The sequence below is a fragment of the Cnephaeus nilssonii genome (genome assembly GCF_951640355.1).
Source record: "Cnephaeus nilssonii genome assembly, chromosome: 16".
Classification (NCBI taxonomy): Eukaryota; Metazoa; Chordata; class Mammalia; order Chiroptera; family Vespertilionidae; genus Cnephaeus; species Cnephaeus nilssonii.
Genome location: NC_137087.1, coordinates 50875237 through 50891877, shown reverse-complemented (window position 1 = coordinate 50891877; position 16641 = coordinate 50875237). Strand labels below are relative to the sequence as shown.

General features: G+C 49.4%; 1 protein-coding gene across 2 annotated transcripts in view; it reads right to left on the bottom strand.

The window, feature by feature from the left end:
* The window catches only part of RBM20 (RNA binding motif protein 20), a gene marked incomplete at its 5' end in the record, with an annotated part of 184413 nt that overhangs the window by 35456 nt on the left and 132316 nt on the right, over window positions 1-16641 (bottom strand). For both annotated transcript variants that reach the window (XM_079794193.1, XM_079794192.1), the window contains 4 exons: window positions 8845-8942; window positions 9548-9639; window positions 11445-11506; window positions 12899-13985. In XM_079794193.1, coding sequence (XP_079650319.1) covers window positions 8845-8942; window positions 9548-9639; window positions 11445-11506; window positions 12899-13985 — 1339 coding nt within the window. The remainder of the gene's footprint in view (window positions 1-8844; window positions 8943-9547; window positions 9640-11444; window positions 11507-12898; window positions 13986-16641) is intronic.

Here is a 16641-nt window from a genome sequence, read left to right as displayed (position 1 = left end):
AGTGCAACAAAAGCTGCTGCGGGCGGTGGAACAGGCCTCGGAAGAATAAACACCCTCGCAGCTGCCAGTCGCCCAAGACCGAGACGAATTCATGCTGCAGACCTCGTTAGAGAGGCCCTGCAATGAATGGGTCTCAATTAAGGTTCGCACTGAAATGTTTAAATGCATTCCATGAGCGCTTTTTTCCTCCTAAGATTTTCAGTCAGAAACAGAAGTTGGATTTTACCGAGTCTTTTGTTGTCCTTTAAGGTAATCTCAAGATCTTTAATATTCCTCCACTTAATTATGTTCATGTGGAGCTTCCCAACTGGCAAACTGCAGATGGGATCTCGGTATGCCAAGATACTGACCGCTCAGGTGGAGGCCAAGTACCTCCAGTGACCACGAGCAGCTTCTTTGGTTTACCATTTTCTGAGCCAGCCATGAAATGAAAATCTTTGAGAATCTCTGTGTTAAGGGTTTGCTTGGAATTGTGTCTGGCTTCTTTGCATGTGACAAACCCCATCCAATTATAAAACAATGTTGTATGTGTTACAGACATACCTCGCTTTATTGCACGCCGGAGCACTGTGTTTTTTACGCACATTGCAGGCAAGACCCTCCACCCACAAAAAGATACGACTCTCTGAAGGCTCAGATAATCATTGCTAGCATTTTCTAGCAATAAAGCCTTTTTAGATTAAGGTATGTACATTGTTGTGGTTTTTTTCCCAACAAAATGCTGTTGCACACTTTATAGACTACAGTACAGAGTAAATATATGCACTGGAACAACAATGTTAGTGTGACTCGCTTTATTACAATTCGCTTTACTGCATTGGTCTGGAACGGAACCCACAAAATCTCCAAGGTGTGCCTGCATATTCTTTTGCAAATATTCTGTTTAGGACAGTTCAGGCTGCATTCTTTTCTGCCATCAAGCTAACATATCTCTTTGGTAAACCCAAATAGGTTCAAAATCATATTTGATTATATAGACATAGCTATTATTGCTATAGGTGCTCTGGCAAATCTGAATGATGAGTGAGAAGGTGAGGAAGGAAGAGTGGACCTGAGGTGGTCCATCGAGAGTAAAATTTGTTCTGGGGGCACAGACAACCCTGAGTGCCCTTGAGCAGCATCATGCTGTACATGAATTCCCAGCCCAGGTTCTCTGACAAGTCCTTAAGGGGTCTCTATATAATAACATCTGAAGGGACAGTCATTATTTTTTGACATTTTAAAAACCCGAGTTGAGGTCATACTTTGAATTTCTTGACTCTATCCGTATGGCAGCCTGGTTAGATCGTAGGTTGATCAGACAATCTGACTGGCGTGTCTGTGTTTCTGATGAATAAAAATGGGTGGCTAGTTAATTACTCACTAATATAAGTACTTTGGCAGATCCAGTACTTTTCCAAACATGGAATGCAGGATAGTGGCTGCTTGAGGTGGGAGTAAATCATTAAAAGGGGTTTTGGCTGGGAAAAGCTCAGACTTCCTGATGTAGTGGAACGAACCTAATCCCGGAAGACAGGGGGCCTGGACTCACTGATTAGGTACGTGACAGGGGCAAACTAGTTTTCCATTCTAGGCCTCAGTGTCCCAGTGTCTGGAATGAGGGAGGTGGCCTATATGTCTGAAGTCCTTTCCAGATGTAAAATATGCATGCTTATGTGGCTCTAAGTTCTAAAATTCCACTCCTCCCAGAAGTCTTGCCAAGCTAAACCCTAAGATCCAGGATAATGATAACTTTCCCCAACTGTGTTGGGCATATACAGGAAACCTGTGTCTTTCCCACTCTCTGTCCCAGGGAGCAAAATGTCTGTCCTCCCTCCCTATGCTAGCATCTGTGTCAGCATAAATACAGTCACAAGCATGTCCGTCTTTCAGACATGCCTGTCTGTGTCGGTGGTGGCCTCGTCTTTATAGGGCTGAAGATGAGCCCCAAGCAGTGAGAACCTTGCTAATGAAGTCTGCCATTCCCTGAGTGACTCTCTTCAAGGGCAGACACATATCAAGTGTGTGCCTCATGGTCTCCAGGCACCAGTGCCAGGGCCATGGGAGTGTCAGATAGACCTGGATCTGAATCTGCTCCCCAGGGACCCACCTTGGTCAAGTGACTGAATTTCTCTAAGCCTGAGCTGGCCTGTCTATAAAACAGGGAAAATAAAAATTGATTCCACACGCCTGTTCAGAAGACAAGAGTGCCACAACGTATGTAAAGTGCCTTGGTGCAATGCCTGGTGTCCAGCTGGCTCCTTTCCGCCCACAGTATAAGAATGTGCCGTGGTGATTCTAGACTGAGAGGGTGAGGGGGGATATAACTGTACTGTGATTATGTATGAGAAAGTCTGTGTTCTTAGGAAATTCCTACGGACATAGTTGGGGTGAAGAGATATACTGTCTCCAATCGTTCAAGAAAAAACAGGCATCAATGATTGCATAGATGGATGAAAGATAAACAGAGATAGATGAGTGGATAGATAAATGACTAGAACGATAGACAGAGATGGGTGGACAGATAGAAATGAACAGACAGATTGACAATTGAGACACATACAGAGAGACAGAAAGACACAGAGAGAAGGATAAGTGGGCCAAATGACTCTGGGTAAAAGGCATATGGATGGTCCTTAAACTTTCCTATAATTCTGAATTATATTAAAATTAAAAGTTACCAAAAATACATTTTAAAAGCTGTGCCCTGGAGCAGGAGTAGATGGGTTTAGAGAGAATCATAAGACCTCAGCCAACTGGGATTTTTGGTGTGAGGTGTTGATGGGCCCCATTAACCTCCCACCCGCTGCTCTGCCTGCTGAGCTTCCGGGAGGCGCATGTGGGACAGGTGCCTTTGAAACTTTCCAATCCCAGGTCGAATCTCTAAGAGAGCTGAAGTGTCAAGGGTTGTCACTAAAGTCCTAATTACTAACCTAAAGGGACAGATCCTTTCCCAGCCTGGGGGAATGCTTCAGTAGGCCTGCAGGCCAGCACTGCTATTGCCCCTAGTCCCAACCCCTTAGCCCCCACCCCACCCCTGAGTGATCAGGGGCCTGGGTTGTCCATTTTCACATGCTGGGGCCATTCTCTTAAAACCAGAAGCTGCTTCTAATGGTTCATGTGGCTGGGTCCCAGACCTCTCGCCTCACCCACAAACTCTTTATAGACGGAAATATGAAAGGAGCAAACACACTTGTGTAGCAAGATTCAGACCTCTCCGTGCCCTCTGATGCAGGTGGGAACAGGCTCTGCAGGTGAGTTCAGAGAACAGGCCCAGTTCAAATAACTCACAGAGTTGCAATAAAAATGTGGCTGAGGGCAATAGGCCTGGGGGTGGGGAGAAGTCTCTCCAAGTGCTTGCTAGAGCCACAAATATGAGCTTGATCTTCAATAAACCATTTCTGTGCTCCACACTGATCTTCTTTAGGCGTGTCCTAATTTCACCTGGCACTTGGTCTGCGGGCCTCTGTTGGTTTTGTGCTAGGGACACGTGAGGACAGAACCAGGGCAAATATTTATTCCTCGTGGTGTTGATTTAGAACATATTGTACAGATAGCAAAAGGGCGTGGGTTCCACGGCTATGGCTCTTGGAGGATAGACACAGATGTCTTTATTGACACTTTCTAATATTTTATAAAGCATATTAGCTTTGATTTAGAGTAAATCGACCTTTATTGGTGCCAGACTAGCCTAGGGTCTCTGGGTGGTGTAACATGTAATCCTTAGAGTCACAGAATCTTAAAACTGGGAGGTCATCTGGTCCAAACCCATCACTGCATATGTGGACACATGTGCCTGGGAGAAGTTAAGGAACTTAATCTGTGTGGATGAAGTAGTGCTAGGTTTGTGATTACAACTCAGGCTTCACTGAAAAATCAATCAAACATGGACTTGATAAATTACGGTAAATGCATACAATAGACAATGTTATATATATGATAGGGTTTTGTGTTCAGATGCAAGAAGATGGCTAGAAATCAATTAAAATACGTATTGTGAGCTCATGTTACGTGAAACAAACCATCCTGCACAACAGATTATATGGTGTTATCTGATTTGTGCAAAAATGCATACTCTTGGTAATTGCACCAGCAGATGTACACCAGCCAGAAACCCATAATTAGAGTAAAAGATATCTACCTCCAGTTTTCTCTGCTGGGTTAAATTTTCTATGGTTTACATGTCTGTGACTGAATTTTTTAGACTGTGTTTGTACTACTTTTGCAACAAGACAACATAATTAAGACCCGTAAAAAGAAAAGGAGAAGGAGAACAAAACCCACCCACGTCTGTTTCCTGGCTCTCTGTTCTCTTGGAAAATGCACAAGGTGACCCCCCGGAGGGGACAGGAGCAGTGACAGAGCTGGACTGGTGGGAGAGGGGTGGGCATCACGTGTCGCATGAATTGCTCCTCCTCGTGCTCTGGAAGCCAGGGGACCACAGTGCTCCGAACCATAGGCCCCGGGAAGCCAGATGTTCCAGGAAACAGCCTGCCGCCTGAGGGGCACCCTCTGGCCCTCCACAAACCCTTATGCTTCCCCGTGCCTCGGTTTCCTTATTGACACAAGTTTCCTGGCGCGCGGCGGCCCGGTGAGAAAGAAACCATAAAACCCATTTGTATCCTCGCAGGCCAGGGAGGCCCATCTGTGGCGCTGGCACTAAAGAGTCCCCAAGGTGGCTGTGAAAGCTTCCCTGCGGTTTTATGGGGACAGCCAGCAGGCCAAGTCCATCTTGGGCAGGTGCAAGGAAACTATTTACGGCCTGAGAAGGCCCTGAAGGCCCGCTCGGGAAACCTGATTACTCTATTTATGACGACTCTGTCAGCCAAAGACAAAGTGCCACCACTCAGTCAATGGCAGAGCCTCCAGCAAGTGAACACCCTCCCCCGGGGACCCTGGGATGGGCGAGGAGGGGGTGGGGGCAGACACTAAGTCACCCCCTCCCCATCTCCATCAACAAGAGACATGGAAAGGGAGGCTGGTGCTCCCACAGAGGCGAGACAAGTGTCAATTTCGCAGCCAGGCCCGGGCTGGCGGAGGCAGTAGACGGGACCTGCGACCGTTTTACCCCGTGTGACCCTCCGGAGACTGTCTGAGGGCTCAGGCCCAGAGCCCCGGTCACTGTGTTCTGCTTAAGAACGGGGAGCTGTAGACGCAGGGACCGCTCTTTGCTGCACAAGCAACAGTGATGCTACCACGGCAGAGGCCCTGGCTGGTCTGCAGCAAAATGTGCTTCTGGAAAGATGTGCGGAAGTGGAACGGGACGGAAAAAGCCCTGGCCCAGGCCCGGGAAACGCTTCTGCAGAAAGCCCAGCAGAGATTTCATGGGTTCTCATGGGGGCCGCAGGGGGATCCGGGAGGAATTTCCATCGCTCGTTAAATTTGCCTTTTCCGTTTCGATTTTCACAAAAAGCATACATTTTGTAAGCAGGAAAGATCGTGGAAATGAATACGCACAAGGAGTTCACTGGGCAAAGTGTCCTTTGCTAGCAGAGTAACTGCCCCTGATGCAGCTGCTTATCTTTGGAGGTCGGTATTTGTAGGCAGGGGGGGAACAATCAGTAATTTCCATGAGGGATGCCCCTGCTCTAAAGGAGCCTTGTAAATTAGCTTTCAGTAGCAGATTCGTCGGCCCTTCATTTCTCAGCCTGTCTTCAAATGTCAATATTTTTGTTCTTCAGGTTTGCCTAACGGGAGGCACACCTCAGTCAGTTCCATTTGCCAGAAATGGCAAACAAGAGGGCCGGAGGCCTACAGAAGGGTGTGGCCATCAGGCCACTGATGACACAGGGCTGGGCAGGCTTTGTCCTTGTCTCCCAGTCATCCTAGGCAAGGCTCATGTGACCAACAAGACCTCACAGAATGCATGATGATAACAACAGTCAAATAAGGCCTCTCTCCCTCCACTGGATCTGCAGAAAATGCCTTCAAACGTCTGAGTTCCTCCTGGGAGACACTGTCCCGGTGGCAAAGCATTCGGGTGCTGGGTTCAACTGGCCTCTGTCCCTTGCTCCATGGCTGATGGCTGGCCAAGGCCCAGGAAGGACTTGCATCCCTAAGGCAGCCTCAGATCCTACTAAGCAGCGTGTGGGGTGGGAGTGAGGGGAGCGGAGGGAGCTTACTAAAGAGACAATCACAGCAAGGAAGAAAACTCAGAAACCCTCAGCGGGAGGGAGGGGGGGCTGAGTGGTGAGCTCTCTAGAGCAGGTGTCCTCAAACTTTTTAAACAGGGGGCCAGTTCACTGTCCCTCAGACCGTTGGAGGGCCGGACTATAGTTAAAAAAAAAAACTATGAACAAATTCCTATGCACACTGCACATATCTTATTTTGAAGTAAAAAAGCAACACGGCAAAAACACCCGCATGTGGCCCGTGGGCCGTAGTTTGAGGACGCCTGCTCTGGAGCCAGGCCGCCTGTGCTCAAGTCCCCATGCCTCAATTCACCAGCTGTGTGACCTGAGCAAGGCACTTAGTGGCCTTCCGCCTCGGTTTCCCCACCTCACACGGCTGTCTGGAGGATGAAATGAGCTCATACACACAAAAATGCTAAGAATGCATTAAGCACTGTTTGAATGTCCGCTCCTGTTATCATCATCGCCCTACACCGTCCGGGGCTCTCCGTGTCCTTCCTGCGGCCTCCGGTGCAGAAAGCAGAATGTTTCTTGTGCGTTGCTTCTCCTTGGGCTCAAGCCAGATGGCCTCCCCGTCTCTCGGCATCTGGAGGAAACTGTACTCACGAACGATCACGGGTCAGCAGACGGCTCGTGCCTGCCCTGCACGTAAGGAAAGGCAGCCTCCCAACATCTCTCGGGGGAGCAGCGATGGCTACCGAGATTACTGGACAGATGAGAGCACAAGGAACCCTGAGACTTGCCCAAACTCACGGCGAGCGGACAGAGCCAGGCCTGGACAGCACAGGTTTCCAGGGCAGGTTAAAAGGGCTGGTTACTCAACAATAGCCAGTTACTTATGCGCTGCCTGGTTTACAAATCATTGTCACACACATGCTCCCATTGGATCTCACAGGGGGCAGGACAACTCGGGTCTACCCCAGCTTTGCTCCCACCTTCCAGCTCCAACCACTGCATCAGGAGATGGTGCTTAGACCACCACGAATGATGTTCTAAGATTTGACACATAATCAAAATAACCAATTACACAAGCCGGGTGAACACCTAGCCCTTTACTTTACCTTTAAAAGTCATCAGTAGAAAAAAAAATAATAAAAAAATAAAATAAAAGTCATCAGTAGAGGAGTATTGTCCCTGTTTAAGGAAATGGAGCTTCAGGGAAGCCAAGTGATTGCCTGAGGCCACACAGCTGCTGGGCTCTAGACCTGGAACTTGAACTTGGCCTCCTGGCTTCCACATCCATAGGAGAAGCCTCTGGTTCGCTGGTCAGTCCCGGAGATGGGGCTGAGGCACAGGACACAGGAAGAGTAGTCCTGTCTTTGCCTCTCCTCAGCCCCTCCCCTTTATCAGGGGCTCTTGGCCACCAGCTCTCTTTACTGTGCCCAGAGCCCTGGCCCACCTGCCTCCTGATCTGCCCTCCCTCTCCCCATCTGGGTCACAGTCCCCTCCCCTCAGTGCCGGGTCTCCGGGCAGGTTGTGGGCACAGAGATGCCTCCATGGTCCACAGGATGGAGAAACAGCCCTGGGGAAGGTCCTGAAGCTGCCAGCACCCCCACTGGGACACAAGGTCATGTAATCAAAGACAAATGACGGGGCTCCTTGAACCCAGCCATTCTGTCCTCCTGGGACTGACCCAAAGTTGCCACTGACCAGGTGGGCCCTGAGCATGGAGGTGCAGAGAGGGAAACCACCAAATTCTCTTTCTCTGAAACCTGGGCTTACAGCCAGGGGCTCCCTCGTGAAGCACTTCTATTAAACATCGCAAACAAAGAGATGAATAGAAATCTCAGCCCAGGCGGGCCTCACTTCCTCTCATGAACCTCCTCACTTCCCCCTCAGTCATCCCCCGGCCTCACACCTACACTGCTCAGCTCGCCCTTGGAAAGTCTGCGCACATGCCCGGCATGGCACGCGAGGAGAAGACACATGGAGGGGACAGCACATGGAGCCTGCTGTTGTGAGCTTGTGCTCGCTCATTGCAGGAGACGAGAGAGAGAGGCTGCAGCTGCTCATATCAAGAATCCAAAAAATACAGGCAAAACACACAGACACACGCCCTCTAGCAAATGCATTTTGTTTTACAGGCAGTTCTGCGTCTCCCACGCCTGCCATGTGTTCCCAAAGAACGGAAAGGCAGGCAGCTCCTGGGGACCAGGCTACACCCAGTGGGAAAACAAAGAGAGAAAAAGTGTCGTCACAACTGTTGGAAAAGGAGGGACGAGCTTTAGAGCGTTGGGGGACTAAAGAGCATGTTGTAGAGAGAGGAGACTGCAAACAAACACAACTAAAAAGAGTATTATACAGAAGCAGCCATTTCCCCAGGGGCCAGCATACCAGGAGTGCAAGGTCATTACTTTCAGACACATTACTACTGCTTCACATTTCAGAATTACCCACTCCCAGGAAACGGTCCACTTCAGTAAAATACCAGCGTCTTAAAAGCACACGCACAAACGCAAACTTATTCTTTTTAAACCAGTGCTGAATGCTAGAAAGTCTGTGAGTGCCTTCGATTTTTAAAATGTATGTCAGCATTTTTATCTGCGTGTTTCGATACTCGCTGGACTGAATTACACAAGTCTTGACCTCCGTCCAGGGACATGTTTTCCTGCACTGAGCAAAGCCACGGCGGCACCAGCTCCTTCCCAGGTCCCTGTGCCTGACACCCAGCCACAGCAGGGGATGCAAACGCCCCGGTGATGACAATGACCTGGAGAAAATGCTCTGTACTCACATTTGTCCCCGGGGAAGTCAAAGGAAAGGCGGGATTTGACGGAGCAAATGACCTTGCTGGAATGGCTGCATATGATGTTCCAAGATTTGAGGCATAATCTAAATGACAAATGACACAACACTGGATGAAAACCTAGTTCTTTACTTTACCTTCAAAAGTCAGTTAGGACATACATGAGGATGGGAAAATGGAAATTCCCTCTTAACATATTGATTAATGATTGTCATGATTATACCTCTGGGCATGTTGATAACCAGCAAAGCTCTATGTCTAAAATAGGTCAGAAAGTCCAACTAGTGTGGCCCAGTGGTTGAGTGTCGACCTATGAACCAAGAGGTCACGGTTTGATTCCCAGTCAGGGCACATGCCCAGGTTGGGGGCTCCATCCCCAGTAGAGGGCGTGCAGGAGGCAGCTGATAAATATTTCTCTCTCATCCATGTTTCTATCTTTCTATCCCTCTCCCTTCCTCTCTCTCAAAAATCAATAAAACATACTTCTTCAAAAATAAATAAAATAAAATAGGTCAGAAAATGTCCAAGAGCCCAGACAGCAGGCCCCATGCATTTCAGGGCCCTGGGCTCTGTTTGCCTTATAGACACATAAGGACACGGAAGGGAAGTTTGGTTATCGCAGATATGATGTGTTAAGCCTTTGGGAAAGCTGATCTGTGGCTCCAGCTGCCGACCGGTAGCCCTCGCTCACCTTCGTTCCCAGCAGGGTTATAAACGGCTGTGCTGTTGGGAGAGGCACACAGAGTTCCCTCTGCCGAACCGAGAACACACCGGACAGCAGCGCTGGAGAGGGGTGAAAAGGGGAACCAGTTACTCAAGAAGTTAAATAAAGAGCTACCATATGACCTAGAAATTCCACTCCTAGGAATAGACTCAAAATAGTTTAAACTCAATGTTCAAACAAAAACGCACACATGAATGAATGCTCACAGCAGCACTATTCACAGGAGCCAGAAGGTAGAAGAAACGCTCTGAATATAGATCAAAAGATTGATTTATAGATACAGAAAAGGTGATAACACACACACACACATACACACACACACACACACACACACACACACACACACACACAGATATGAATACTATTCAGCCATAAAAAGGTGGCATATGTTGTTATGGGGATGAAGCTGAAAACACTGTGCTAAGTGAAAAAAGCCAGTAACAATAGGCTACATGGGATATGATTCCATTTATATGAAATGTCCAGAAAAGCAAATCTACAGAGATAGAAAGCAGATTGGGGGTTGGGAGGAAGGGGAATGAGGAGTGGCTGCCTAATGGGTGTGGGGGCGATTAGGTGTGGGAGCAATGAACATGTTCTGGAACTAGACAGTTGTAATATTTGCACAGCCTTGTGAATATGTCATACCACTGCATTTTACATCAGTTTTACCACAATAAAAAAAAAATGGGGAGCCAGAGAAAACCTTTCTGAAATCATGGTATTAAAATGTACATAACACAAAATTTACCCGCTTCACCATTTGTAAGCGTACAATTCAGTGGCATTAACCATATTCACATTGTTTTGCAACCATCACCACCAACCATCTCCAGAACTCTTTTCATCTTGCAAAACTGAAACTCTCAACCCATTAAACAAGAACTCTCCATTTCCCTGGCTCCAGGCCCTGGCAACCACCACTCTGCTTTCTGTCTCTATGAATATGACGACTCTAAGTACCTCCTATAAGTGGAATCCTTCTTTCACTGAGCATAATGTCCTCAAGTTCACCCATGTTGTAGCATGAAATTCTTTCCTTTTAAAGCCGAATAATATCCCACTGTATGTGTGTACCACACTTCGCTGGCCTGTTCATGTGGTGGGGACCTTTGGGTTGCTTCCACCTTTGAGGCTATTGTGAATACTGGTAAGAAAGGGAGGCCTTCTAAATGCGCTCATGTCAGAACACTGAACCCCATCCTCGGTCCTACATCCCGGGGCCGGCATCCTGTTCTCTGTGGAAACCTGTAGCCCCTCCTCACTGGTCTCCGGGCGCCTGCCTTTGCTCTCCACTATCTATTCTCAGCACAGCAGCCAGGGGCCTGGTCAGGAGAGCCAGAGCACACTCCTCTTTCGCTCAGCCCACCAACGCTACAGTCACGCAAAGCAAAAGCGAAAGTCCTTACGACAAGCCAAGGGCTCAGGATCTGGGCTCTGGCATTTTCCTGGCTCCTTACCGGGCACCCCGCGGTGGTCACACTGATGCTGCCCGAGCATCCCAGGGCCATGCCAGGGCCTTGGAACTTGCATTCTCATGGCCAGGAGTGCAAGTCCCCAAGACAGCCATGAGCTCCTTCCATCCTCTCCTGAGGTATCTGTGCAAGGACCACACACACACACACACACACATCCTGCCCCTGCCCTGATGTTTCTTGCCCCCATGGATGCCATGTGATTCACTATTCATTTTGTTTATCATCTGACCCCTCCCCCCCCTAAGTGTCAGCTCCTTCGGACAGGGACTTCGCTGTGCTGTTCTCTGCTCTTTCCCCAGCAATACAAGGAAGCATGGCATGCAACAGGTGCTCAGTGAGGATTTCTTGGGCACGTGCATGAACCGGTTCTCCTGGACAGCACTTACTTTTCAGAGAAGACCAGGCATTTCTGAGCATGAAGTTTCCCTTTCACATGCAGCTCCCAGTCCTAGGCCAGAAGGAAAGAAAAATGACAGAAGCGGAACTGAGTCCACGGGAAGGCAGGGGTGAGTGCAGGCTTCCCGGCCAGGCAGGATCTCAGGGCACCAGGAGGCTGGACCAACCCTGCCGATGCATCTCTTCCCCGCCTCCTCTCCCTCCCAGACTCCTGACCAGCTCCTGCTCTCCATCCTACCTGCACAGCCCATGCCCATCCTCGACAGAAGCCCCAGATTCACAAACCTGATTCCTTCTCCCCCACTCAATGGACCCTAGTCCCACCGCACCTCCAGCCCATGTCCACATCCAGTTAGGAGAATCTAGCAGGTGCAATCACAGTGAGTTGCAAAGCCTTAGGAAAGGCTTAGGAGAGACAAAGCTCTCCATCACCTCTCCTGTCAGCCAGCCCCCTCCAGAGACTAGAGGTGAGAGGCTGTGTCCCACCTGAGAGACAAGATGCACCCAAGCAGAGGAGACCCAAGCAGAGGGGACCCAAACAGAGGGGAATGACAGGGCAGTGTGACTCCTACAAAGGAGGGATCATTATGAAATGCAGACGGGAGGAGAGACAGAAGGCAGTGGAGCTTAAGAGGCACACGCTCTGGGAGGGCCAGACCCATATTCAATCTCCACTCTGCTGCTTTCTAGCTACGGGGCCCCAGGGCCTGGAACAAGTCATTTCAGCTCTCTGGGCCTCAGTTTTCACTTCTGTAAAGTGAGAGTAGTACACGGGGAAGGTTTAATATATGCTAGCTGTTACTATTGCTTTGAAATATTTCACTGCATCATCAATACATTTTGGGGAGAAATTACACTATAATGGAACTTTGCTGCAGCTGAAGCATTTTACAACCACTGGGCAGTGTCAGGAGGCTCCATCTCCATTTCGCAGATGGGGATGCTGAGGCCTTCTTGATAATTTATCTAAGTCTTACCTGAGAATTTCTCTTGCCCCTGATCCAAAATTCTGCTCATTTGTCCCCGCTTTCAAACACAGTATAGTATATTGTCTCCAATACAATATATGTAACTTCTACGTGTATCACAGAGGAAAAGCCTTCTTCAAGGAGGTGGGAGGGTCTAGTCCCCAAGTCCCTTCTCTGTAACCCAGGTGGGGTCACTTGATTCTCTCCCTACCCCCACTCAGCTGCAGCTTTCTCAGCTATAGACATGGGGTAAGAATGTCTTACTTGCCTTAAAGTAAGGGACTGGCCCTCGTACATTTCTGGAATTCCTTTTGGTTCTAATACCTGTGATTGCCATCAAGGGTCTAGATGGCAACATTTTGTTCCCCAGTCCCCAAAGGTGCCAGTTTCTCGCCCATAAACAGTGAGAGTTGGGTGATGGTGGGGAGCCCGCCCAGGCTCCATCGGTGGCTCCTACGCGGTCTGAGATGACTCACCTTTAAATCAAACACCTTCTTGTCGCAGATGCTGCAGATGTGTGGCAGGTGGAGGGGGGCCACCCCATGGAAGTCATTCAGCTCGTGAGCCTGCAGGGGCTGCACGGACAGCACTGCCGGCTCCTCCTTGGCCCGCCGCCGTGCACCGCTGAAACCCTGCTTGCTGTTGTTCAGCCGACCCCCGAAGGAAGGAGGGGTCCTGTCTGGGGTGGGCTCCTCAGGGTCATACAGCTCGTAGGACTGGCTGGGGGGTGGAGGCCATAGGCTGGCGCCTGCAGCGAGGTCAGCCTTGCTCTGGCCGGAGAATCCGGGGGGGCTCTCCCACTGGCTGTTCGGACCCGGCAGCAGGGGACCTACCTCCCCTTTCAGGCCCCCCGTGGGCTCAGCCCCAAACCCGCCTGCCACGTGCGACCCTTGGGAGTTGGCTCCGTAGAAGTCTTTGGGAAAGGCGGCCTGGCCATCTTGCCCCGCTTGGCTGTACTGTCCTTCATAGGTCGCGCTGCCCGAGGTAGAGGCCGAGGCCGGCAGGAAGATGGGCTGACCATCCGTTTCGGAGCCGTAGGCCTGGCCGGAGGTGGCTTTGCCATACTCGTAGAATCCTGCCGCGGCGGGGCCTGCCCCCGTCTTGCCAATGCCCAGGAGGACCGCCGGCTGGGCAGGGGTCTGAGGCATGACGCCACTGAAGGGATGCATCACCATGGCGTTGGGGGGCTGGCTGGGAAGGCTCACCGAGGGTCCCGGGCCTCGTGTCTGGCCCGGGGGTGAGAAGGCAATTGTGTTAGAGGGAAACCGGGCACTGGGCACACTCGCAGCATGTTGGGGCACCCCGGTGTGGCCGTGGGGGGCGCTAATCACGGACGGATGCCTCAGCTGGTTGAAGAGCGGCTGGGACATGGCCACTTTGGAGAGGACTTGGTTCAGGACGGTGGCGGCCGCAGTGTTGTTGGTGACAGCTGTCTGTGCCAACTTCAGCCGGTGGAGGGTGAGCTGTGCTTGCAATTGGGCCAGTTGGAGACTGGCAGGCGAAGGAAGCAGGGGGGTCGGGTTACTGACCGAGAACGGGTTCTTGTCCAGGAGCTTGGCGGCACTGCAGGAAGACAGGGGTCGAGAGGCACAGCTGCTTTCCCCGAGGAGGCCAGGGGGCTCTCTCGGTGCGTAACTGTGGTCCCCCCCCCCACCCATGTAAGCAAGACCCTCCCACAGGGCCCCACATAGAAGGGAGTCAGCAAAAACCTGTGCTCACCCATACACATCAATGAAAAGTAAACCTCCAACAGCAAAGTTATATGAGAGCATGTTCCATCTCACTGGTAATCAAAGAGATATATTAGCAGCAAATATTTGCCTAACAAAGTGGCACATTTCAAAACACACACACAATAGCATTCAGTGCTGGTGTGAGATAAAGTGGAATGGACACGTGTCCATGACTGTCTTAAAGTCACACAACTCTGTTGAAAGGTAGCCACGTAATATGTACTCCTGAGAGCCACATGCTTTGACCCAATAATTCAATTCTATGAATCTATCCGAAGAAAGTGAGCTAAAATTCAGACAAAACTTGACGCCCAAAGATGTTTAGTAGTACTTCATTATTTAAGTGTCCACAGTTGAAAATTACAAATAATCCGAGAACAGGGAGGGGAGTTTTAAACTGAGTAAATTGTGGTATTAGCTACAGAAGGAAATGTTAAGTAGACATTTACTACTGGTGTTTAAGTTTCTGCTTCACTATGTAATATTTAAGACATTAAAAAAAGTGTACTTGGCACCAAGCTTAAGACAGAAAACATCCCAACACACAAAATGTTCCTTAGGTAGCCACTCTCCCCATCCACCCTGACCCCCATCATTGCCAATAGTATAATCATCTTGAATTTGGTATGGTCATTATTTATGCCTCCCCGCTTCCCCCCCTCAAAAAAAAAAATTAGCGACCTGAGAAAATCCATGTACTCTAATGTTAACTGAAAAAAGCAGGCTTCAAAAGTGCAGACAGAATGAGAGGTGTGTACTTGCGACAAACACATTTTCATCCTTGTCCTTATTTCACATCCAAATGCAGCAAGAATCATGCTCCCTTCAGCCCATGCTCAAGCTCAACCAGCACAAAGAATAACCAAACATTTACAAGAGAAGAATCTGAATTTGAGGTCGTAGGCAGTGGTGGGCTCACACAGACTCTTACTACAGGGGTGTTCTGTCTGAACCTGTGCCTTCCTCGTGACCTCTGCTGTGGTTACGGTGCTTTCTGGACCAAAAACCAGGATGCATAAGGGGACATCCTTTCCCAGAAAGTCTGGGGTATGTGGTTACCGCAGTCAGGGCTCTTTTGTGAGACCATATTTCTTGTGTCTTAAACAGCTCCCCCCCCCCCCCGCCTTTTTTTTTTTTTTATTGATTTCAGAGAGAGAGAAGGGAGAGGGAGAGAGAAACACTGATGAAAGAAAAACGTTGATCAGCCACCTCCTGCATGCCCCCTACTGGGGATCAACCTGGGCATGTGCCCTGACCCGGATTCAAACCAACCAGCAACCTTTTGGTACATGGGACAAAGCTCAACCAACGAAGTCACACCAGCCAGGGCTAAACACCTCTTTTGGGGAGTGGGTGTAATAGGGAAATATGTTTGGGGTGTTGATGAACTGGAATTCCCAGGACACTTGAAAGGGAAGAATGGGACTGTGCATTTGAAGCTGGGGTTAACATGGACAACCCAAGCTTTATATTCAGCATGCTGACATAAATAAGTGTGGCGTAGAAGCCACAAAGCTGCAACACTTCAGACAGGGTTTCCACTGTCACAGGTTCTGTACAGTACAAGTCTAACCATAATGAAACAAAGGAGAGAAGCTAGGGGTGAGCATGATTCAGGAATAAAGGGGAGACATGGAAAGTGTGTGGCATGTTACATCTCTCCCATTTTGGAGACACTTTGAAGAAAGCAAGTTTCTGCTTGGGTTGGTCTAAGATGGTGGTCGGCAAACTCATTAGTCAACAGAGCCAAATATCAACAGTACAACGATTAAAATTTCTTTTGAGAGCCAAATTTTTTAAACTTAAACTTCTTCTAACGCCATTTCTTCAAAATAGACTCGCTCAGGCCGTGGTATTTTGTGGAAGAGCCACACTCAAGGGGCCAAAGAGCCACATGTGGCTCGCAAGCCACAGTTTGCCGACCACGATCTAAGAAAATGATGAGGGGTGTGTGTGTGTGTGTGTGTGTGTGTGTGTGTGTGTGTAGGTCATGGGGAAGAAGGTAAGCAGGAGAGAGTCTCACATTGACTGCAATGCTACTGTGGGACCAGTGCTTAGCCAGGCTGCATTATCTCATTTGAGATATGTCAGTCATGCAGGGAAAGAACCTAACGCTCAGAGAGATTAGGTGGCCTTGCTTGCAAGGACTCGCAGTGAGTGAATGCAGATGTGGGGTTCCACCGCCAGCCAGGCTTTGAAAAGAAGAGCAAGGGCGCTGGTGGCTGGGTGTGCAGCCTCTCAGCCCTCTGAGTGTGTCTCAGGGGCTGCCTCGCTGTTTTGTTTGAAGTGAGTTCTCAGAAGATCAGGCACACCCGTGTTCAAATGCATGTAAAAAACACATGTCGGAGCCAGATAAAAATGACTCTGAGTTACTATTTCCCATCCTGTGAGAAATCAAGTCATGAAAGAGATCCCACCTGCACCCAGCCAGCAGCCCTGCTGTGCTCCAAGGCAGGAGAGCTGGCTGCATTTTAAGGTTTTGGAGG